This window comes from Mya arenaria, chromosome 14, assembly GCF_026914265.1.
Source record: "Mya arenaria isolate MELC-2E11 chromosome 14, ASM2691426v1".
Taxonomy (NCBI): domain Eukaryota; kingdom Metazoa; phylum Mollusca; class Bivalvia; order Myida; family Myidae; genus Mya; species Mya arenaria.
Genome location: NC_069135.1, coordinates 11,656,035 through 11,682,143, shown reverse-complemented (window position 1 = coordinate 11,682,143; position 26,109 = coordinate 11,656,035). Strand labels below are relative to the sequence as shown.

Sequence of the window (26,109 nt, the reverse complement as noted above, 5' to 3'; positions counted from 1 at the left end):
TTTAACTTGCATTACCCATACATCTCTAGTAGGGATCATTTAACTTGCATTACCCATACATCTCTAGTAGGGAACATTTAACTTGCATTACCCATACATCTCTAGTAGCGAACATTTAACTTGCATTACCCATACATCTCTAGTAGGGAACATTTAACTTGCATTACCCATACATCTCTAGTAGGGATCATTTAACTTGCATTACCCATACATCTCTAGTAGGGATCATTTAACTTGCATTACCCATACATCTCTAGTAGGGATCATTTAACTTGCATTACCCATACATCTCTAGTAGGGAACATTTAACTTGCATTACCCATACATCTCTAGTAGGGAACATTTAACTTGCATTACCCATACATCTCTAGTAGGGAACATTTAACTTGCATTACCCATACATCTCTAGTAGGGAACATTTAACTTGCATTACCCATACATCTCTAGTAGGGATCATTTAACTTGCATTACCCATACATCTCTAGTAGGGATCATTTAACTTGCATTACCCATACATCTCTAGTAGGGAACATTTAACTTGCATAACCCATACATCTCTTGTAGGGAACATTTAACTTGCATTACCCATACATCTCTTGTAGGGAACATTTAACTTGCATTACCCATACATCTCTTGTAGGGATCATTTAACTTGCATTACCCATACATCTCTAGTAGGGATCATTTAACTTGCATTACCCATACATCTCTAGTAGGGATCATTTAACTTGCATTACCCATACATCTCTTGTAGGGATCATTTAACTTGCATTACCCATACATCTCTAGTAGGGATCATTTAACTTGCATTACCCATACATCTCTAGTAGGGAACATTTAACTTGCATTACCCATACATCTCTTGTAGGGAACATTTAACTAGTAGGGAACATTTAACTTGCATTACCCATACATCTCTAGTAGGGATCATTTAACTTGCATTACCCATACATCTCTAGTAGGGAACATTTAACTTGCATTACCCATACATCTCTAGTAGGGAACATTTAACTTGCATTACCCATACATCTCTAGTAGGGAACATTTAACTTGCATTACCCATACATCTCTAGTAGGGAACATTTAACTTGCATTACCCATACATCTCTAGTAGGGAACATTTAACTTGCATTACCCATACATCTCTAGTAGGGATCATTTAACTTGCATTACCCATACATCTCTTGTAGGGAACATTTAACTTGCATTACCCATACATCTCTTGTAGGGAACATTTAACTTGCATTACCCATACATCTCTAGTAGGGAACATTTAACTTGCATTACCCATACATCTCTAGTAGGGAACATTTAACTTGCATTACCCATACATCTCTTGTAGGGAACATTTAACTTGCATTACCCATACATCTCTAGTAGGGAACATTTAACTTGCATTACCCATACATCTCTAGTAGGGATCATTTAACTTGCATTACCCATACATCTCTAGTAGGGAACATTTAACTTGCATTACCCATACATCTCTAGTAGGGAACATTTAACTTGCATTACCCATACATCTCAAGTAGGGAACATTTAACTTGCATTACCCATACATCTCAAGTAGGGAACATTTAACTTGCATTACCCATACATCTCTTGTAGGGAACATTTAACTTGCATTACCCATACATCTCTTGTAGGGATCATTTAACTTGCATTACCCATACATCTCTAGTAGGGAACATTTAACTTGCATTACCCATACATCTCTAGTAGGGAACATTTAACTTGCATTACCCATACATCTCAAGTAGGGAACATTTAACTTGCATTACCCATACATCTCTTGTAGGGAACATTTGACTTGCATTACCCATACATCTCTTGTAGGGAACATTTGACTTGCATTACCCATACATCTCTTGTAGGGAACATTTGACTTGCATTACCCATACATCTCTTGTAGGGAACATTTGACTTGCATTACCCATACATCTCTAGTAGGGATCATTTGACTTGCATTACCCATACATCTCTAGTAGGGATCATTTAACTTGCATTACCCATACATCTCTAGTAGGGAACATTTAACTTGCATTACCCATACATCTCTAGTAGGGAACATTTAACTTGCATTACCCATACATCTCTAGTAGGGAACATTTAACTTGCATTACCCATACATCTCTAGTAGGGAACATTTAACTTGCATTACCCATACATCTCTAGTAGGGAACATTTAACTTGCATTACCCATACATCTCTAGTAGGGAACATTTAACTTGCATTACCCATACATCTCTAGTAGGGAACATTTAACTTGCATTACCCATACATCTCTTGTAGGGAACATTTAACTTGCATTACCCATACATCTCTTGTAGGGAACATTTAACTTGCATTACCCATACATCTCTTGTAGGGAACATTTAACTTGCATTACCCATACATCTCTTGTAGGGAACATTTAACTTGCATTACCCATACATCTCTTGTAGGGAACATTTAACTTGCATTACCCATACATCTCTTGTAGGGAACATTTAACTTGCATTACCCATACATCTCTTGTAGGGAACATTTAACTTGCATTACCCATACATCTCTTGTAGGGAACATTTAACTTGCATTACCCATACATCTCTTGTAGGGAACATTTAACTTGCATTACCCATACATCTCTTGTAGGGAACATTTAACTTGCATTACCCATACATCTCTTGTAGGGAACATTTAACTTGCATTACCCATACATCTCTTGTAGGGAACATTTAACTTGCATTACCCATACATCTCTTGTAGGGAACATTTAACTTGCATTACCCATACATCTCTTGTAGGGAACATTTAACTTGCATTACCCATACATCTCTTGTAGGGAACATTTAACTTGCATTACCCATACATCTCTTGTAGGGAACATTTAACTTGCATTACCCATACATCTCTTGTAGGGAACATTTAACTTGCATTACCCATACATCTCTTGTAGGGAACATTTAACTTGCATTACCCATACATCTCTAGTAGGGATCATTTAACTTGCATTACCCATACATCTCTAGTAGGGATCATTTAACTTGCATTACCCATACATCTCTAGTAGGGAACATTTAACTTGCATTACCCATACATCTCTTGTAGGGAACATTTAACTTGCATTACCCATACATCTCTAGTAGGGAACATTTAACTTGCATTACCCATACATCTCTAGTAGGGAACATTTAACTTGCATTACCCATACATCTCTAGTAGGGAACATTTAACTTGCATTACCCATACATCTCTAGTAGGGAACATTTAACTTGCATTACCCATACATCTCTAGTAGGGAACATTTAACTTGCATTACCCATACATCTCTAGTAGGGAACATTTAACTTGCATTACCCATACATCTCTAGTAGGGAACATTTAACTTGCATTACCCATACATCTCTAGTAGGGAACATTTAACTTGCATTACCCATACATCTCTAGTAGGGAACATTTAACTTGCATTACCCATACATCTCTAGTAGGGAACATTTAACTTGCATTACCCATACATCTCTAGTAGGGATCATTTAACTTGCATTACCCATACATCTCTAGTAGGGAACATTTAACTTGCATTACCCATACATCTCTAGTAGGGAACATTTAACTTGCATTACCCATACATCTCTAGTAGGGAACATTTAACTTGCATTACCCATACATCTCTAGTAGGGAACATTTAACTTGCATTACCCATACATCTCTAGTAGGGAACATTTAACTTGCATTACCCATACATCTCTAGTAGGGAACATTTAACTTGCATTACCCATACATCTCTAGTAGGGAACATTTAACTTGCATTACCCATACATCTCTAGTAGGGAACATTTAACTTGCATTACCCATACATCTCTAGTAGGGAACATTTAACTTGCATTACCCATACATCTCTAGTAGGGAACATTTAACTTGCATTACCCATACATCTCTAGTAGGGATCATTTAACTTGCATTACCCATACATCTCTAGTAGGGATCATTTAACTTGCATTACCCATACATCTCTAGTAGGGAACATTTAACTTGCATTACCCATACATCTCTAGTAGGGAACATTTAACTTGCATTACCCATACATCTCTAGTAGGGAACATTTAACTTGCATTACCCATACATCTCTTGTAGGGATCATTTAACTTGCATTACCCATACATCTCTTGTAGGGATCATTTAACTTGCATTACCCATACATCTCTTGTAGGGAACATTTAACTTGCATTACCCATACATCTCTAGTAGGGATCATTTAACTTGCATTACCCATACATCTCTAGTAGGGAACATTTAACTTGCATTACCCATACATCTCTAGTAGGGAACATTTAACTTGCATTACCCATACATCTCTAGTAGGGAACATTTAACTTGCATTACCCATACATCTCTAGTAGGGAACATTTAACTTGCATTACCCATACATCTCTAGTAGGGAACATTTAACTTGCATTACCCATACATCTCTAGTAGGGAACATTTAACTTGCATTACCCATACATCTCTAGTAGGGAACATTTAACTTGCATTACCCATACATCTCTAGTAGGGAACATTTAACTTGCATTACCCATACATCTCTAGTAGGGAACATTTAACTTGCATTACCCATACATCTCTAGTAGGGAACATTTAACTTGCATTACCCATACATCTCTAGTAGGGAACATTTAACTTGCATTACCCATACATCTCTAGTAGGGATCATTTAACTTGCATTACCCATACATCTCTAGTAGGGAACATTTAACTTGCATTACCCATACATCTCTAGTAGGGATCATTTAACTTGCATTACCCATACATCTCTTGTAGGGAACTTTTAACTTGCATTACCCATACATCTCTAGTAGGGATCATTTAACTTGCATTACCCATACATCTCTAGTAGGGATCATTTAACTTGCATTACCCATACATCTCTAGTAGGGATCATTTAACTTGCATTACCCATACATCTCTAGTAGGGAACATTTAACTTGCATTACCCATACATCTCTTGTAGGGAACATTTAACTTGCATTACCCATACATCTCTAGTAGGGAACATTTAACTTGCATTACCCATACATCTCTAGTAGGGATCATTTAACTTGCATTACCCATACATCTCTAGTAGGGAACATTTAACTTGCATTACCCATACATCTCTTGTAGGGAACATTTAACTTGCATTACCCATACATCTCTTGTAGGGAACATTTAACTTGCATTACCCATACATCTCTTGTAGGGAACATTTAACTTGCATTACCCATACATCTCTAGTAGGGAACATTTAACTTGCATTACCCATACATCTCTTGTAGGGAACATTTAACTTGCATTACCCATACATCTCTAGTAGGGAACATTTAACTTGCATTACCCATACATCTCTAGTAGGGAACATTTAACTTGCATTACCCATACATCTCTAGTAGGGAACATTTAACTTGCATTACCCATACATCTCTAGTAGGGAACATTTAACTTGCATTACCCATACATCTCTAGTAGGGAACATTTAACTTGCATTACCCATACATCTCTAGTAGGGATCATTTAACTTGCATTACCCATACATCTCTAGTAGGGAACATTTAACTTGCATTACCCATACATCTCTAGTAGGGATCATTTAACTTGCATTACCCATACATCTCTAGTAGGGATCATTTAACTTGCATTACCCATACATCTCTAGTAGGGATCATTTAACTTGCATTACCCATACATCTCTAGTAGGGAACATTTAACTTGCATTACCCATACATCTCTTGTAGGGAACATTTAACTTGCATTACCCATACATCTCTTGTAGGGAACATTTAACTTGCATTACCCATACATCTCTAGTAGGGAACATTTAACTTGCATTACCCATACATCTCTAGTAGGGAACATTTAACTTGCATTACCCATACATCTCTAGTAGGGAACATTTAACTTGCATTACCCATACATCTCTAGTAGGGAACATTTAACTTGCATTACCCATACATCTCTAGTAGGGAACATTTAACTTGCATTACCCATACATCTCTAGTAGGGAACATTTAACTTGCATTACCCATACATCTCTTGTAGGGAACATTTAACTTGCATTACCCATACATCTCTTGTAGGGAACATTTAACTTGCATTACCCATACATCTCTAGTAGGGAACATTTAACTTGCATTACCCATACATCTCTAGTAGGGATCATTTAACTTGCATTACCCATACATCTCTAGTAGGGAACATTTAACTTGCATTACCCATACATCTCTAGTAGGGATCATTTAACTTGCATTACCCATACATCTCTAGTAGGGAACATTTAACTTGCATTACCCATACATCTCTAGTAGGGATCATTTAACTTGCATTACCCATACATCTCTTGTAGGGAACATTTAACTTGCATTACCCATACATCTCTTGTAGGGAACATAATTACTTTCACATTTCAAGAAAATACAGTGGTTAGTGTAAAAATGTTAGCCATATATAAATGGTAATACAATTGCTAAGGCACTGAGGCAGTGTAAGAGTTTGTTCACACAAGGGTGTAAAAGTCTCACTTTATAGCTCTTCATGACGTAACTGGTTTATCTTTACATGGGATTGATCAATGTCTCAACAATTCCCTATTCCAGAGTTGCTACAGAAGCCCCCACAGGACCTGGCCATGAACCAGGCGGACAACTACCGCCGGATCCAGGAGGACAGATATATTGTAGAACGCACCATCCCTGCCGTCGACTATGGCAAAGGATGTAAGGGCTGGTTTCTTGGCTTATATCATTTGTTAAAAAACTATCATTTGATTGCATCAATAGTAATCAAGATATAGAAATTACACAACATGTTTTATTATACACTTAAGTCGTTCAGATTATGATAGAAATGAAATTTAATCATTTCTTCAAAAAGTTATGGCTATTAACATGTTAAAAGCGCTTTTAAAGGAATAAAATGATTTGTAACTGATAATGTACATGTATGTATGTGTATATCTGGGTGCATGTTTCAGTCCGTGTGGGGAGTGAGTTCTGGAAGCAGCAGGAATGTTTCGGAGACGATCTCACTGGAGTACAGTATGTACTCAAATTGCTTTATTTGTAACATTAATTATACTTGTTCTACCATGACCATGTAGTCCTTTTATTCCATTTTGGTATTTAAGATATTATCATCTAATCCATTTCTTCATCAGAAGGTTAAATTTACATTTTACTCATTTCTTTTGTATATCTTTTAATTTATATGTGATTTTTCCTTTTGTGTCCAATAATCTGAATTGCATCCCTTTTTGACATTTTGATAAATTTGGACATTGTTGAATGACTGTATAGATAGGACATTGTGTGTGTTTGCATTTTGAACATTTGCATTTTGTATATTTGCATTTGTACATTTACAATATAAAAAAGAATAAATGTTTAGCTAAAATACAAAAATAGATTTTATATTATACTTGCAGTGTGGAATAAGAGCTCTTAAATATGTTGAATTTTAAACAAGCGTTCTCGACCATGGCCAGTTCATTTGTTTTAAATAAGGAATGAATTAAGAGGATTAATAAATGTTGAATGCAGCAGCTTATTTGCTTCAGCAAAAACTGACAACATTGAAATGAAGTCTGAAAGGCCATATAAAATCTGCTTGGAATGTTATGCGTATAATATATCTGAGCAGGAGAAGCAGTCAAGGGACTTGTTTTTTCGTTCTTACATTACATTAAATGATTTAGCCATTAAAAATAAATAAGCTCTCATTTTCTAAGTGGAAAGGAGCTTAGGCTTATAAGACCTGTGTACATGTTCCATGTTCAGTGTATGTGTAAAGCGTGTTTAAATCTGCACAGTGTGAACCCACCTTGGAGACACAACTACATGTCGGAGCGGAGGTGACGCAGTATTGTCCTTCACAGACCTCCTTAACTATGCATGGACGTGTCACTTATTGTCCTAGACCTAATAGCATCTTGTTCATTATTGCTTTGCTTTGGCTTCTTAGTGTCAGGATTATATTAATGGAATTAGTAAAATTGTTCACAAAATTAAAAACGCAAGAAATAAGTTTGATTGAATTTATTCAATGTTATTAATGTTTTGTCAATAATTCATGATTTTGTGAAATGTTCGCATAGAATGATGCATGAATAACTGAATATCACATAACTGATATTGACAACATAACCAGCATGATGTTAGAGTCTCTATATGGAGATATACATTATATATGTATGTATGAAAGCATGTCAATGTATTAACCAATGTTTATATGTAACTCCCCTTTTAGTTATTGTCCCCTGTAGTTGTGATATTACCATCACATGAATATGTCCGTTAGCTGCTAGCTGAATAAAATCAAGGTGCATATGTTTGCCAACCAGGATATTCACGAATGCCTGAAAAAATGGCTGATATTCAACGTTATATAGCGTCTAATGAAAATATAAACTAACTGAAACTTTCTTGTAGATTCAAACTCATACTTGTAGTTTTTAGTTGAGATGGTTTTAACAAGGAATGATTTTTTTATAGTAAATTGTTTGTCTACGTAGACCTTTTTTAGTAACTAGCTGATAACTGTAGTTGTAAGAGAGCTTTCCATGTAACGGCGAGAATCAACTGTGTTAACACATATAGAGAACCACATGAACAAAGTAATCATTGTTTGCCCTTTGTTTTCAGTATGACATTGACCCAGACGGAGAAGGGTTACCCACCCCCAATAGAGCACATCGGCATTCCACCCGCCATCAGGGAGGAGAAAGGTATGCATGTTCTCTCAATCAACGCAAATTGATAAATTAGCAACATCTTGTGAATACTGTGAGCTATATGCTTGTGTAAACCGAAGTCAATTTCGTGTCCTTTTCTGTAATTAAGAGAAGTATTTATAACCAGATAAAAAGTTTGTTTCAACGATTATGCAAATTTAACAATTATTAGAAATTTTTATTGAGTTTGTGAACTATTGGTTACATAAATATATAGTCCTTAAGATTGAAATGTCAGTTACAAGTTACCAACATGTTGAATTTTGTTTGAGTGATCATTTTCAGAATACATGTATGTTGATTTTTTAATAAATAACAAATAATTTGTTATTATACTTTTTATCAAAAGAACATTATTCATGTAAAACAAAATGACAGCAGATAAAGGCATTCGAAACTTAGCACAGTTTATAAAAAATCCATTTTATTGGTAAATTTATTTAAACTTGCTGATCCATATATACTCATAATAAGCTCATTATCTGACATCAATGTTTGTGACATACGTATGTGCTCAATGTCATTCTTTAACAAGTGCTTATTGTGCTTCATTGTTACCTCGAGCCGATGAGCGCTTGCTATTACAGTTAGTGTGAAATCTATGAGATGACAAGGTTTGAAACAATGATCAAAGGAGGAAAAAAACAGGACCGAAAATTATATTCGAAATAACTATACATTTGGGTGAATGGTGTTTGTTTCAGAAATTGCTTACGATGATAATATTTAATCTAAAGTTTTGAATAAATATGCTGACATTACTCCTAACAACTGTCATTTTATCCTGTTACTTCCTTGAAAAATATTGAGTGTTATATAACTAGCAGCAATATTTCAATTTTAATAGTTTTACAAGTCAGAGAGCACACAGGTATCTTTTTTATCCAGTATTTTGTATATATGTACATGTTGTAGGCTAGATTGTCATAGATTCAGTGTATATGAATTACATGTCTTGTATTTGAAATATGTTTGCAAAATCACAATTCTTATTTCACAAATTTTAAAAAAGAACATATCATTTTTGTGATTTTGCAAAGTAAAAATGCTTGATAACTCACATCAGTTTGTAGGTAGAGTTTTCAATCCTAACATTATTCAATGTTTAGATGACGTATGGTAGTGATTTAGAGTTTTGTCCCTTATTGTTTAATGAAGTATGAATTACAGATATTATTTAGTTTCATCCAAAATGCATGTAGCACTTTCCTACATAGGGATATATGTTAAAGATATATTTCTCTGGTTCATTTCCACAAATGAAATTAACAGCTATTGTTTCAATTTATTGCCTATACAGTGCTTAAGTTAGCTGCTGCATAGAAATACCAGTATTCTTAAGAGATTTACTCCACATGTATCTATGTACACACAGTTTTATCATATTTTTTTTTATTCAAAATGCATGTTTTAAAGTATGCATGGTGAAAGGTTGAGTGTAGTTTTTAAATTTGCTTTCAAAGTTATGCAGAGCACAAGGCCATAATTACTATGATTGTTGTTACATTCAGAAATACGTAAGATAATTTGAGTGCTAAGAATAATACAGTTGAAATGCCTTCTACATGTATACATGTCTATTTTGAGTTACACCTTTCTTACACTAAGCCTGCGCTATGAAGCATCTTGGTTCCTCTATTTTTTCATCAAAGTGAGGCTGCAATTTTCTACCATATGATGGTTTGCATTCTTCAATAATTATTCATACATGCATGTAATAAGAACAGATGTGAATTGTCATATAATTTTTAAAGCAGAGTTGTTGCTTTTTATTTTAAAGACATTTTAGTAATGAGGGTCAGACTAATAAGTCAAGCTACTGGTGTTATTCTGATGAGATAAATTATTTAAGTATACCACCATAATATTGAATATGTTCCTCATTTTCCTTACTTTAACCCTCATTGGCATTTCAAAAAAATGAGTGGTAAACATTAGAAACTTATACCGGACATTTGAATGTTTTCCCTCTCAGGATGGAACTGGGCTCCAACCCACACACGGCCGATGCACTACCCCTGGCACAAGGCACCCTACCTGGAACAGAGGAAGAAACAACTGAAGCCGTATGAGGAGGAGCTCGACCCTCACAAACCTGTATGCTTGAGATTATAGTTATATAGTTATATGTCGCCATTATATTATGTTTTTTATATGACATAATAATTTATGAGTTATAAGTTATATGTGTGACTTGCAGTTTAAATAAAGAAGGAATCAAATTTTTGTAAACATAAGGTTTTTCATGAGATCAAAAAATCAAGTTTTTTCTGATGGTTGAAATGGAAAATGAACTATTTTGTTCAAATAAGTCTTTATCATAAAAACAAAATTAAAAAAAAAGTACATGTATGACCTGCTGGAATATTACCAATTAAGCAATTATTGTTTCCAATTGAATTGTTTGTCACATGCATAGTGATATTGTTACATTACACACGTATAATACAGAAAAATATTTGATAAATCATATTAAACTGGAAACAAGGTATAGCATGTGATACCACCCAATACAGGTGTTTTTCCATAAGCATTTTGTATGTTTAGGATTACCTTCAGTACTGATGACTTCCAATTCTTGTCAGAGAAACTACTCGGTTATTTATACATGTCAGTTATGAAACATATTTCACCACAGAACTTTGAGGGTCTTGAAGTTGTTGGGTCTAGCCAGCCATACGAAGGGCGGGGCACAGTGGCGGAGGAGAGATCTGCGAGTGAGTCGGCCATGTTGCTGGACCTGGAGAGGGCTCCACAGACTGAGATGGATGGCGATGAGGAGGATGAACAGGAATTCACTGGGTATTGGTCTGCTATTTGAAAGAAAATCAGTTCGATACTAGATTGATGTTGTCAAAATATTGCATACAGTATATGACAGCACAATATACTGTTGTACAAGAAGAATGCAGCTGTATATGAAAAAGCCTAAACTAAACCTACATAATGTTCATTCAGGCTGAAAGTTAAGCAGAAGATACAATGTATTTTTCCATCTCCAACATTATGATTCCATTTTGCAATCATCCTCATGTTTAAGTATACCGATTAATCCTCAGGTGTATCTATATATAATTTCATTTTGCTTTGTTCTTGTATGCTTTAATGCCTATTTCTCTCAATAAATGCATGTTACAGTGAGCCTCGGGCAGACAGCAACCCATCCCCTGTGTTTGGCCCGTCTATCCAGTTTGCGGGTCAGGCTGCGAGGTGGACGGGGGACAGCTACTCGTTCCAGGACCAGGTCGGGATTGAGGCACGTGTCAATTTTGAGACCCTGTCTGGTGATCGCGTCACCAGCTACCTAACCATCATCAACAATGGAACAACATCCATATACTATGACTGGAAGGTAACAAATATATATTTCTGTTGTATACATGTATGTCCATAAGTTTTACGGGTTATTCAACATAGACTTAACTCCTTTAAATGTCATTTGCTGATTTTAAATCCTGTTTAAAACATATTTGTTCTGCATAAAAAACAGTCTATTTTTGTTTTGCCCTTAACTTATGTGTTATAAAGCCTTACTTATTCCTTCATATTTAGAAACGTCCCAAAGACAATCCCTTTGACCTGAACCAGACGAGCGTGCAGCGATTCTACTTCAACAACAGCAGTGGAGTGATTCTGCCAGGGGAGACCATGAAGTTCCCTTTTGTGTTCAAGTCCCCAAATGCGGGCGTTTTCCAGGAGCAGTGGCAGTTCGAGACCCGGCCAGTGGTGTGTGGGGGAGCAGCATTGATTGTCACGTTGCGAGGGATCGCCTTTGCTGAGGACAAGTACAAGGACCAGAGACTGAAACTTGAGGTATACAACAGCTGTGGCTACATTAAGAGAGCTTGATTGTACCCAAACCTTGACTGTTACTTAATTAGTGTTAATGGCATGTTAAAAAAAAAGTACAGTTAAAAGAAATTATAGCTCAAATTTACTTTAAAAACGCTGTGCACTGAGTCCATTTGGTTACTTGTTACCATTTTAAACTTATTGGTTTCAATTGACCTTTGTTCATTGTTACTCTCTTACATTTAACCAGGTATGATCTAACTACACAAAGTTCAATATCCATTGGTTATGTCAACCTCTTCTTATGTGTATGCCTCCCATGTTTTCCAGTCTGAGCTGCGGGGTAAGGAGGCGGGCCAGATGATGCGCCATATCCTGGAGGAGATTATCGGGGGAATGCAGACCCCGGACCGACCCTCCAGTCCCATAGACGCCTACATCACCGAGGAGGAAATATTCATGAGGAACAACCCCAAGGTCAGAAACAGGATTATTACAGACAGGCTGGGGTTTATTGATTTCTCTATTTTAGGATTTAATGATTGCTTACTCCAACAGAAGCAATGCTAGCCTTATATCACTTATGAATCAACCTTCAGTTAAACATTGCATTTAAGGCACTTACCAGATGACTGCATCTCCTGATGATGATAATGATGATTCACACTAAAGCATTAAGCTAACAATCTAAAGTCATTATTATGTTGATTTGTTCACATATATAAATGAAAGAGTTGTGTATTTCCAGATGTATTACCACCACGATGCTGTGCAGGAACTTAAACAGATGTATGTGGACCTTGCCCCACCGGAAGAACAAGAGGGGAGGGTATGGGGCCTCTCCGTGGACGACCTGAAGGATGTAAGATACCCTGCAATATATTATATCATGTAACTTTGCATGCAGTTTGTCTGGGTTTTAATTATAAAATCTCCAAAATAAAGAAATATTGTCATAGTTCTGGTGTCTTCAGATGTGCTTCATCTTACCATAATATATCTTTAAAAATCTAGCTTTCATCATGAAAATTATTATATAAATATTTTCTCATTAGTTGTTAGTCCATCCTCACTGTGTAAGTGAAATGATAGTGTTATGTAAAAGCATCTAATGTTAAAGTTTTATGTTAAAATATTGATTATCAGTTCTTTTTTCATGTCTGAGATTTCAGTCCTATCATGTTATTGTTGTATATATGTTTAATTGATGTATTATATCTATCATGTAATGAGGAGCACTTTGTGTTCAAGTTACTTAATAAATAAGTCGAATCTTGAATCTTGAAACTCTTAAAGTTCATGCTAAAAAACTGTCAAATTAATATTATTGAAAGATTCACACTGCAATGACATTGGCTTTGCCCAAATACACGTCATAATAAAGTAATTCTTTAATTGATTGCTTGCATTCTTATTGGACACTCATTATTGAACCTATTGTAAATGGCCTTTCAAATATCAGCCATTCTTTTCCCCAGGCATATAACACTAAAAGCATATGTATTTCTTTAATACCTGCAATTCTGTAATATTTATATTCAAAACAATTTAAAGAAATAGAGAGAAATGTAAATTTTGGTATATCTAAGGACTGTCTCTTTTGTTTTGTGCATTCATAAAGTATGAATATAAAGAGTTGATCTTTAATTTTTTTAGAAAGTCATGGATTTGCTAGACCTTGGCCAAACCGTCATGAGCTTCAAAAAAATACAAATCCATTCAAATTCATGGCTTACACATAGATTGCACACATATATATTTAAAGCATGTTTTACTATGACTAATTATTTCTTGGATCAACTAAAAACAAATGACCTACACTGGCATTCAGACCTACATTTTGTTTATGATCTATGACCAGGACATCTTACTGCTGGATGACGAGGATGAGAGGCAGGAGGCCTTCCTACACCAGCTGAACGCCTGTGTGTCCAGATTGTCCTTTACACCTCAGAGACCAAAACAGAAACAACTGTATAAAGCGGGGTGAGTGAGACCCACTAGATATCAATATGTTTCAGGCCGCTTCATACTTTGTGATGTCCTGAAACTGGACTTTCTGAAAAAGAAGTGTAGGGAATTGGTTCAAGATAACTATTGATAATCAGCTCCTCACAAGTAACTGATTATTGATGTGTTTTTGATAATACGTTAATTGTAATCTTTCAATATGGCTATGTAAATGTGTTTGTTTGAAGTTATTTAGTGTTATTGATCACCTCTGAATGTATAAATGAACACTAAGGTGAACATTGGCAGAAATGAACTGATTGATTACAGAATACAAATACGATTGATTGTTGCCGCTTTCAGGTCTAACCAATCAATTTTTTTATTATAATCCATAACAAGCCAAAATGGTGAAATTGAAAATCCTATAAATCGCTAGAACTCTTTTTTTAAGATAAGTTTGACATGACAGTAGAATAGATCCAAAAAAATAAATGAAGAGAAGTATTGACATGATTGTTCTTGTATGCTCTAATGCTTTAATGTTCCTCTTAATTTAGCATAACTGTATAAGTAAATTTCACTCAATCATCACTTGAATGGGTTATAAAAATGCAATTATTTGAAAGATCCCCTCCCTGTCACTGATTGACTGGTTGTTTGGCTGCAGGTACCAGTGTCTGTTGGAAGCAGTTGATGAGATGGTAAACCAGTCTATCGTTCTCCGCGCTGTCATGGGGCTCCCGGAACGTGATATGGACGAGTTCATAGAAGATACAAGTAAGCATAAGGACACTGTCTGGTTATTATACTTGTAGTGTTTGGGTAATGGATCGCATATTTAACTTTTGTTTCATTGCCAGACTTAACAACGATGCACTTGAGCTTGGATATAGATTTCTTTACTGCGGAGGTTTAGTTATTTCTGTCTGAGTGATATTTCATGTAAAACACACACGGTTTACCATCAGTCAGTATATATCTTCATTTCATTATATATTCATGTAAAGTCTGCTTTTTATATACTGTTCATTTTAATCTTGCAGTATTGTTTGACTATTGTGCGTACATGTATATGATATACAGGAATAATGCTTTAAAAGTAGATACTGCCTATCGTACATGTATGCTTGATCCATACATTATGTGGTCATGTACGACTAAAGCTGCGTAATGTTGCTGTCTAACCAGGCTTGTTTCATTAAAGGCGGGAATGAGTCCTCTGATGAAGGTGAAGTGTGCTCTTATTTTCGTAATCTTGTTGTTATGACAATTGACCATCTAAACAGAGTTTTTTCAAAGTGACAGAGTGACGTTTCTTTATTGTAACAGAAAAGCTTGACAGACATATGGAGAATGGGAAAACGTAAAAGTAATTTTGATCATATTTTGATACTGATGAAAAGTTGGTACTATTCTAGTCATAGAGTCACCTTACGGAACACAAGAGTCTGAGACCCCGACATCCGGTAATGTGCCTTGTGTGTAAATACTGGCCCATAGCGAATGCCCTAGTAACCTTAGTATGGTGTATTTTGTAGATGAACTATAGCTCTTCATTGTTTCGAGAAAGTTATTCCAAACGTTTTAAGTTATATTATTTTATGTTCCAATATATCATTTTCCTCTGAGGAACCAACCTGTTGTAGTGTGATTTGATACCTTCTTTGTCTTCAAAAACTTGATTTTATTTACTTAAAATTCACATTCACATTCATTTTCCAGAAGACTTATTGCTTTTGATGAAATAAAAAGATATCATCAAGTTCCTTTTTTCATAAATTTGGTTTCCAGAACCTTATGGTCACTTTCCCATTTTCCTTACTGCATTTAGTTTTGTGTACTTTGCTTTGATTAACTTTGTTTCCCAGAGTAAGCTATATTTGTTCGACTGAATTTTGTAACATATTTGGCTGATTGTTAACAACTTTGTGTAAGTGAACAGGGTTGTTATCATCATCATTGTTTACTTTCAAATCTTTACTGCTCCTAGAGTTTAATGGAATTGCTTGTGATCTGCTGTATTTCGAACAGATTTGAGACAACTGTTTAGTTGTACTTCAGCTTATATTTGAATATATTAGCACATCATCGAAAAGTTCATGTTTAAAAGTTAACAGCAATGTAGTTAGCTTTAACAGAGTTCTAAATAATCAGCCCAATATTGTTTCTTTGTTAGTCACAAGGACATCAAAGCAAAGTACATTAATCAGAACATTTTTTAAAGCATGAACTTTATTGTGCATTATGTAACCAGCTTTTTCTAAATATTGTATGACACTTAAATTACAGCATGAAGTTTATCTTTGTTGTAGTCTATATAGATACTGCATGATTTGTGTATAGTAATTGAATGATATGTAAACAGTATGTTGTTGATCTATAAGTGCATGGTGAAGCTTGACGCTTGGTGTCTTTGTATTTTTTAAAAACCAACAGCAATTTTTTGTACATGCTATTTTTCCAAGTAAGATCTTGCTTTATATTGTAAAAGTTACCTCAGAAAAGCCAAATATCTTTTGATCTTTCATTTCTTTTAATTGTACTTCAAGTATTAAGAAACAGATTACCAGTCCTTAAACATAAATTAAACATAAAATCCATTACATTTTGTTTCATTACAAGTAATACTGATATTTTTGTGTAACTGTTTCCTTGTTTGATGTTTTAACCTGATCATGCCGTGAACCTGATGATTATTTTACATTTAGTTATTATTTGAAGTAGCTTAGACTAGATTTAGAAATTTTTGTTTTGCCCAAAGCAGTTTTAAAGCCTGCTATATTTTAGAAAGGTTCTTTGAGGTATTATTTATAAGGTACTAACTCCGTGACCCACCTTCAGAGTCGAATAAGGAATCCCGATCTACGCGTCGTGTGTCCCGCACTCCCTCCAAAACCCCGAACACTAGGTTACCAAGTGAAGACAGTACCCTGAGTAAGTGGAGAAGGCACCCCATACATGACCTGCTAGAGTACAGTGACCCCACTCGGTGACGGCTCACATAGACTGATACAGGGCTCACACAGACTGATACAGTGCTCACACAGACTGATACATGGCTCACACAGACTGATACACGGCTCACACAGACTGATACAGGGCTCACACAGGCTGATACACGGCTCACACAGGCTGATACACGGCTCACACAGACTGATACACCTCACACAGACTGATACACAGCTCACACAGGCTGATACACGGCCCACACAGGCTGATACATGGCTCACATAGGCTTATACACGGCTCACACAGGCTGATACACGGCTCACACAGGCTGATACACGGCTCACACAGACTGATACACCTCACACAGGCTGATACATGGCTCACACAGACTGATACATGGCTCACACAGGCTGATACACGGCTCACACAGACTGATACACGGCTCACACAGACTGATACACGGCTCACATAGACTGATACACGGCTCACACAGACTGATACATGGCTCACACAGACTGATACACAGCTCACACAGACTGATACTTGGCTAACACAGTCTGATACAGGGCTCACACAGTCTGATACATGGCTCACACAGGCTGATACACAGCTCACACAGACTGATACACCTCACACAGGCTGATACACGGCTCACACAGACTGATACATGGCTCACACAGGCTGATACACCGCTCACACAGGCTGATACAAGCTCACACAGACTGATACATGGCTCACACAGGCTGATACACGGCTCACTCAGACTGATACATGTCTCACACCGATTGATACACGGCTCACACCGATTGATACACCGTTAACACAGGCTGATACACGGCTCACAAAGGCTGATACACCTCACACAGGCTGATACATGGCTCACACAGACTGATACATGACTCACACAGGCTGATACATGGTTCACACCGATTGATACATGACTCACACAGGCTGATACATGGTTCACACCGATTGATACATGGCTCACACCGATTGATACACGCTCAATACACACCCAATACATGCTCACATACTTGCCCACTGACTTTCTTAGGCAATTTTCTTTTAGTATTCTACATAGATCATAACTATTGTTATTGTTATCAGTCACTTTTTTATTCCTAACACACTTCTGTCAAATTTATAATAGAAGATATAGTATGTAGAAATGGTAAAAATGGTCAGTACCAGGGCACAACAACATGCCTGCTTTCATTGAGCGCAACAACATGATGAGAGCTTGGCTGCTTTGTAACATTGTGTGATCTTTTTGATAGAGAGTGGTATTGGTGCTTGCCTGTTACCCAAACAGAGTCGAGAGTTCAAGCCCTTACCAAGAGAACTGCCTTTTTAGCTTTCATGATAAACACCAGTACTCATTTCTGCATAGAAAATGATATTACACATAAGGCCGATTGTTCAGGACTTTGTTAATGGCATTGTTGCTAACTATAAAATGTGAAATATTTTATGATATGCTCATATGTTTGCATAAAACAAGTACAGCTGAAAGAGTTGTCTCAAATCTTGTTAGAAATATATACTGCAGATCACAAGTGTATCAACTAAACTTGCACTGCAGTATTAAGCCAAGGTCCATCACTTTGGCTAATATAATTATTGAGTAATGCCCCTCAGCTCAATCAGAAAAATAAACAAAGGTTATGTTTGCAGTGGTGGTGTTGGCCATTCTCAGCTATTGCAGTGATATAGCAAATGCCAAAATTAGGAAGTGTAACTAGTATTTATTATAGAAATCACTGTGAGGGAGACAAAAGATCGTGACAAGAAATGTGAAGATTGTGGTTGTTTGCATTTATTGATATTTTACGATTATTTGCCCTGCAAAGTACTTGAAATGGCAAGCGTTTAATTAAGTTTTTTGTAAAGAGCCTGTCGCAATTATCAGTTTTAATATTGTTTTTGCAAATTATTTGAAATGTGTGGTCGTCTTCATCACAGATTCTAAATTTGTTTTTGAATGTTTCTTAAGAAGTACAGCAAAATACCACATGAAACAGAAAGTTGAAATCAAGTGACATACAGTGGGCTAGGTCTTTTTTAATTTGATTACTTATGAGAGAAAAACTATGAAAAACATGTGCTTTGTTGTGTCAATTTCACTGTGGTCATTCATATTTGTGGTCATTTGATTTTTTTGCTCCGTCACAGTAGAAATACTCTTTATTTTCTTCCAGCTTCCTTTAGTTTGTACTTATACTTGGTTTTCCTAGCTCAATGCTTGTGATTTAGAGTAGGAATTATGTGATAGACATTTCATAATAAATATAATCATGAAAATAATAATCATTCATTTCTGTTTATGTTTATCACCATAGGTTAAGTTATTATGGTCTATTTTCTGCTTACTGCAACTTATCTAACTGGTTTATATACAACAAGGTTTATTTTCTGCTTACGGAGCCTAATATTCCTCCAGGTTCATATACATCTAGATGACAGGAACATTTCAGGGTTAGCATCAATAAGAAGCATATCCTGTGGAAATCCTAGATAGACATCACATCAACATGTCATTTAAACAATAAAAGCCTTATTTGTTGGAAAAAGAATCTTGTTAAGAATTATGCCCTTTTGATATTGTCATATTTGGTATGTGGTGTTGCAGTGACCCAGTCCCAGGGTGCCGAGCTAGGAGCTCCCGTCAGTAAGTGGCTGCTTGAAGAAGTAGTTCCAATTGTATTCACAACATAGATTCCCTGTTGTGTCCTTGTTATATGTAGCTAACATAAATGTTTTATTGTTAATGTACATGAGCCAAGCACACCCTGATTATATCATTTGTTTGTTAAAGCTTGTTAGAAGTGGGATTTTATTAAGGTAAAAAATATTTCAAAATCTCATTTGATTTGAAATGTCTTTCCATCCATACGCCACATTTTTTACTTTATCAACTTTAAATTTTATAAGTGTGGTCAGACTCATAATGCACTCTTTAAGACAAGTTATGTATAACTTAAATATTCTCCAACTATGGCCATTTTAAAAACTCAACAAATCTGTGTATTTTTTACAGAAATTAAAGTTTTGAAAGAAGTTGTCTGAAACTTAAACATTAATATATTAATGGCAATTGAAGGTGTGTGTAGTACAAGAACAATAAATCCACCTTTCCCTTATTGCCTCCCTTGAATAGAAAACCTACTTTAAAAAATGATAAATAGCACAACATGCTAACTTGTTCCCATTGCAAGAAGCATAACTCCATGATCCATTGATCCCTAATTGTCTCCCTTGAAATTAATTGTTTTGAGAAATGGATTTACCATCATAAGAACTACAACAATGTCAGATTTTAAAGTATGAAATGTGAAGCCTTAATACATTACAATTTGATATAGAGTCTTGTAGAAGAAGACTTGTAACTGAGACCATTTTTACCAACTCGCCTCCCTTGATCTGATAAAATTGCTACTTAAATGTGTGGAATAATGAAATTAAAAATGATTGGATAACATTTGGTAAAGGCAAAAGGTACTTGTGCACATTTAAAAAGAAATTTTGTTTTTTTCCAAATTACCTCCCTTGACAAACAAGTGCACATTTGAAATTAGTTGATTATAATTATGTCTCCCCCTCTCTGGGGGAGACATATTGTTTTTGCCCTGTCCGTCAGTCCGGTAGTCCGTCAGTCCGTCAGTCCGTCCGTACGTCACACTTCGTTTCCGATCGATAACTGGAAAACCGCATGACCTAGGATCACCAAACTTGGTAGGGAGGTTGGTCGTGAGGTATAGAGGATCCCTATTGTTTTTGGGGTCACTAGGTCAAAGGTCAAGGTCGCGGCGACCCCCAATATAAAAAACATTTCTGCTCAAAATCTTGAGAACGGTTTGACCTAGGTTCACCAAACTTGGTAGGGAGGTTGGTCATGAGGTGTAGAAGATCCCTATTGTTTTTGGGGTCACTAGGTCAAAGGTCAAGGTCGCGGCGACCCCCAATGTAAAAAACATTTCCGCTCAATATCTTGAGAATGGTTTGACCTAGGTTCACCAAACTTGGTAGGGAGGTTGATCATGAGGTTTAGAAAACTCCTATATTTTGGGGGGTCACAAGGTCAAAGGTCAACGTCGCTGTGACCTCTAATGTAAAAAAATATTTCCGTGCAATATCAGGAGAATGCTTTGATCTAGGTTCACCAAACTTTGAAGTGAGGTTGGTCATGATGTCTAGATGATCCCAATTGTTTTGGGGGTAACAAGGTCAATAGTCAAGGTCGTGGTGACCTTCCATGTAAAAATCATTTGCGTGTAATATCTTTATGTCTCCCCCATTCATGGGGAGACATATTGTTTTTGCCCTGTCCGTCAGTCAGTCCATCAGTCTGTCAGTCAGTCAGTCAGTATGTCACACTTCGTTTCCGCCCAATAACTATAGAACTCTTAGACCCAGGAACTTCATACTTGGTATGCTAGTTGGTCATGACTAGTAGATGACCCCTATTGAATTTGGGGTCACTAGGTCAAAGATCAGGGTCAACGTGACCTTGAGGTGAAGAAACGGTTTCCACTCAATAACTAAAGATCCTTTGGGTCCAGGAACTTCATACTTGGTATGCTAGTTGTTCATGACTATTAGATGACTCCTATTGATTTTGAGATCAAAAGGTCAAAGGTCAAGGTTACCTTCAGGTAAAAAATGTTATGTTGGCAGTGACCTTAAGCTTAAAAATGGTTTCTGCTCAATAACTAAAGAAAGCTTGTACCCAGGAACTTCATAGTTGTTCATGACTAGTAGATGACTCCTATTGATTTTGAGATCAGTAGGTCAATGGTCAAGGTCACCGTGACCTTGAGGTGAAGAAACTGTTTCCGCTCAATAACTAGAGAACGCTTGCAACCAGGAATTTCATACTTGGTATGCTAGTTGGTCATGACTAGAAGATGACCCATATTGATTTTGAGATCACTAGGTCAAAGGTCAAGGTTGCCATGACCTTGAAGTGAAGAAAAAGTTTCCGCTCAATAACTAAAGATCCTTTGGTTTCAGGAACTTCATACTTGGTAAGCTAGTTGTTCATGACTAGAAGATGACCCCTATTGATTTTCAGATCAAAAGGTCAAAGGTCAAGGTTACCTTCAGGTAAAAAATGATACGTTGGCGGTGACCTTAAGCTTAAAAATGGTTTCTGCTCAATAACTTAAGAACGCTTGTACCCAGGAACTTCATTCTTGGTACGCTAGTCGGTCATGACTAGTAGATGACCCCTATTGATTTTGAGATCAGTAGGTCAAAGGTCAAGGTTGCCATGACCTTGAGTTGAAGAAATGGTTACCGCTCAGTAACTAAAGAACACTTGCACCCAAGAACTTAATACTTGGTATGCAAGTTGGTTATGTAGATGATCCCTATTGATGTTGTGATCAGTAGGTAAAAGGTCATGGTCACGATGACTGTGAGCTGAAAAATGGTTTCCGATCAATAATTGAATAACGCTTGCGCCCAGGAACTTCATACAATGCAAACTTCGTTTACATTTTCCATGATTAATCAACAACACTTTCTTCTCTTCACTATTTAATATAATCGAATAAACCAAACTTCACTGTTGGTTTGTCTCCAGTCCAAAGTTACAAATTTCATGTCCATCATTTATTTTTTCTCAGCTACGACCACACAATAGGGGAGACAAGCGCTTTTTCAAAAAAGCAATCTCTAGTTTTAATGTACCCATTTGTATAACCAAGCCTCTGTGAACCATCCCAAAAGTTAATCCCTTGATATTTACATGTATTGTGTTTAAGAAAAACTGTATTAAAATACTTCTGCTTGGATGGCAATTTGAACTTCAAGATTACAATACAATATTGATAATAGTTTTTTTAATAGTTTAAACCTGGGCTTCTAAAATTTGAAACCTCAATTTGAAGCCCACACCCCCCCCCCCCCAAAAAAAAAAAAAACAACAACAAAAAACAAACAAACAAACACACACAAAAGAACACACAAAAAAACAACAACAACATAAAACAACATAAAACAAATAAAAAAAACACCCAGAATTTTCAGACATTTAAACTTTAAACATACCTTTAAACAACATGTTAATTGATAATCAAATCCCCTTCAGTAATCTTGACACAAGGTTCGTTTATTGAAATTAAATAATTCAATACAAATTGAAATGAGCAACTTTTTCTGCATCGTCAGGCCCCTTATTTGAACAGCTTTCAATTCTTCCCCCTGTTAAATATGCAATCACCTGGGGGGCCCTTATCACATTCTGTGATGGTTTTAGAACTTCATAAATATTGTTAAAAATGCACTTCTAATTATATTTATAAAATCAGTTTATTTGTATTATAAGATAAATATTTATTTTTATACAATTTATGACATAATTGCTAATTATAATTGTAAAATAGTCTCTGATTTACTCAACCAGACGCCTAAAACTTAAGTTGATAGGAATAAACACGTTTCATTTTGCTTGTTTCAGTTTGACAAATTTGCTAAAACATGTGCTACAGTATGATTTTTTGATAATGAAAATTCAAATGAAAATTGTGACACTGAGATATTGCTCATGAAAATGTGCCCTAATCCATGTTTGTAATTATCGCCCAGTGGTTATATGTCTCTATGTATGTTAATGAGAGTTATTGTTTTCTTAAAATACTCATAACTATGTTGTTTTCTGCGGTATAAAATGCTGTTTTGTAATTTTAACAACTGTTTTATGGCTTGTTAATTGCAAGATTTATTTGTTAAATGAGGTTTTGTGATCAATTTATTTTTGTACTTGTTTATTTTAATTAATTGTAATCATTTATGGTATTGCTTTTCTCTGAAGTCTTTCTGAAATCACTCGGTTGAATTACTTAATATTTCTCAATCATGTAAGCATTTTACTTTATAAAACGGATTTACTGTATTTTGAAAACGAATATCTGTAGCATGCAGATAAATTACTGCCAGCTAAACCCTTGTTTTTCATAACTCTTGCAAATTATTTCCCCTTATCATACATCAAACTGGTTACCTCTCCTCACTGCAGGTGATGCCAAGGGCCGTAAGAGTGGGACAGGAGATAAAAGCACCGCCAAAGCCCCAGACAAGAAGGCCCCCACACCAGCAAAGGATAAAGACAAGTCTGGCAAAATGTCCAAGGAGGTAATGATCCCAATGTATACCTCAATCACTGTATTTTGTTTGACCTAACCTTAGGATCAATGATTCATTATTGTTATAAACAGGTTGAAATAAATTTCATTTATAACACATATATATATGATTCTGATATCTCATGATAAGTTTTCTATTTGTTTTCACATGAATTAAAAAAAAAAATCTCTTTAATCTTATAATCAATATAAAGCAAATACCATTAAAAATCCAGTCATGGTTTATCTCATACCTCTTACCTAAACAACCCTCTCTCTCTCTCAAGTCCACAAAGGCCGACATGAAGTCTGGTAAACTGTCAGCCACGCCCGCTCCCCGTGCTGCACCGCCCAGCAGAGGAAAGACGGGAATGAGTGTTGGAGAGCGGGACCAGACCTTGTCCCCGACCAGTGGGGCCCATTCTGCTCTTGCACACGAGGATCCTCTCATAGACAAGAAATACAAGGAAAAGATTATGGCTCAGGTAAACTTGTTTAATGAGTTTTGTATTGTAAGAATATGTACTTTCCAATAAATTAATGTAAAATCTAATTTGAGATGTTGTTTAATGAGCTTTCTGGGAATACTTGTTTGTCTTTCTTTAAAATTTGATTGAATTTTTAAAGAGGTTAGATAAAATTTGTTAGTTAAACTTTTAATTTGAAAACAAACGTGAAACTCGACGGAATTGAATTTATTCTGAAGCTGAATTTATATGTGCTTTCAGACATACTCTATAGTTGGAGATGCAATAGACAAGATGGAGACGGTGTTTGCAGAAATCCTTCGCAATGATGACACAAGACCTCCACTGTTACCATAGCACACTCTGACCTTTACCTTGCCAACTGTGATATATCCATTATACGTCATTATTATGTGCAACATTCATGGGTATACATGTATGGACTATAGTTATTTGATCTTTATTGCCTAAGTTATTATAATAAATTAATAGCAATTGTTGATGTTAAATATAAATGGTTTGATAATATTGCACAGTAGTTTCCAAAATAGTTCACAATTGTAAGCTATTCGATTAAACTTTCAAAATTAATCTGATATATTGAAAAGATATGAAGCTCATATCAACATAGCTTTACCTACATTACATCATGATTTGGTCCATTCAACATGTTTTGTTAAGAAATAAATTTTGAATTACTTGTCTGTGTTTCTCATTGTTTGCAGAAGATCCTGGGGGATAATTCAGACTAGATATTGAAATACTGTTTGAAAAACTAGGTCCATCAGTATGGAGTGTACCAATGTGGCTCACTAGACAAGTAATAGACTCTTAACTATTGCCAGTCCTTCTAAATAAACACCAGACAGGGCTTCCCTCTGAAAGTGACACATTAAACGTAAAGACTTGATTTCTAGATTACTGGTGCCTATAAACAGAGGATTATATATGGTTACTCATGTCATGGATTCAGGGTATTCAGATCAAGGTTGGTAACAATATCAATTCGGCATCATGATGTGCTAGTAACAATGATTTATTCACCTGAGAATATTTTCTTGAGGAACTTGACCTACATTTACAT

At 35.8% G+C, this 26,109-nt stretch overlaps 1 protein-coding gene across 11 annotated transcripts in view; it reads left to right on the top strand.

Moving 5' to 3' along the window:
• The window catches only part of LOC128217000 (MYCBP-associated protein-like), a 45,080-nt gene extending 19,355 nt beyond the window's left edge, over window positions 1-25,725 (top strand). For 4 of the 11 annotated variants that reach the window (XM_052923780.1, XM_052923783.1, XM_052923779.1 and 1 more), the window contains 18 exons: window positions 6,609-6,728; window positions 6,986-7,049; window positions 7,820-7,861; window positions 8,652-8,734; window positions 9,588-9,611; window positions 10,716-10,837; window positions 11,379-11,542; window positions 11,879-12,092; window positions 12,293-12,553; window positions 12,863-13,009; window positions 13,281-13,394; window positions 14,394-14,518; window positions 15,153-15,262; window positions 15,690-15,713; window positions 17,327-17,419; window positions 24,453-24,568; window positions 24,846-25,043; window positions 25,287-25,725. In XM_052923780.1, the coding sequence (XP_052779740.1) occupies window positions 6,609-6,728; window positions 6,986-7,049; window positions 7,820-7,861; window positions 8,652-8,734; window positions 9,588-9,611; window positions 10,716-10,837; window positions 11,379-11,542; window positions 11,879-12,092; window positions 12,293-12,553; window positions 12,863-13,009; window positions 13,281-13,394; window positions 14,394-14,518; window positions 15,153-15,262; window positions 15,690-15,713; window positions 17,327-17,419; window positions 24,453-24,568; window positions 24,846-25,043; window positions 25,287-25,382 (2,117 nt within the window). In that variant the 3' untranslated portion in view covers window positions 25,383-25,725. Of the gene's footprint in view, window positions 1-6,608; window positions 6,729-6,985; window positions 7,050-7,819; window positions 7,862-8,651; window positions 8,735-9,587; window positions 9,612-10,715; window positions 10,838-11,378; window positions 11,543-11,878; window positions 12,093-12,292; window positions 12,554-12,862; window positions 13,010-13,280; window positions 13,395-14,393; window positions 14,519-15,152; window positions 15,263-15,689; window positions 15,714-17,326; window positions 17,420-20,063; window positions 20,103-24,452; window positions 24,569-24,845; window positions 25,044-25,286 lie in introns of all 11 variants that reach the window. The other 7 variants (XM_052923785.1, XM_052923782.1, XM_052923784.1 and 4 more) reach the window with 7 other exon arrangements.
• The last annotated feature ends 384 nt before the right edge of the window (window positions 25,726-26,109 follow it).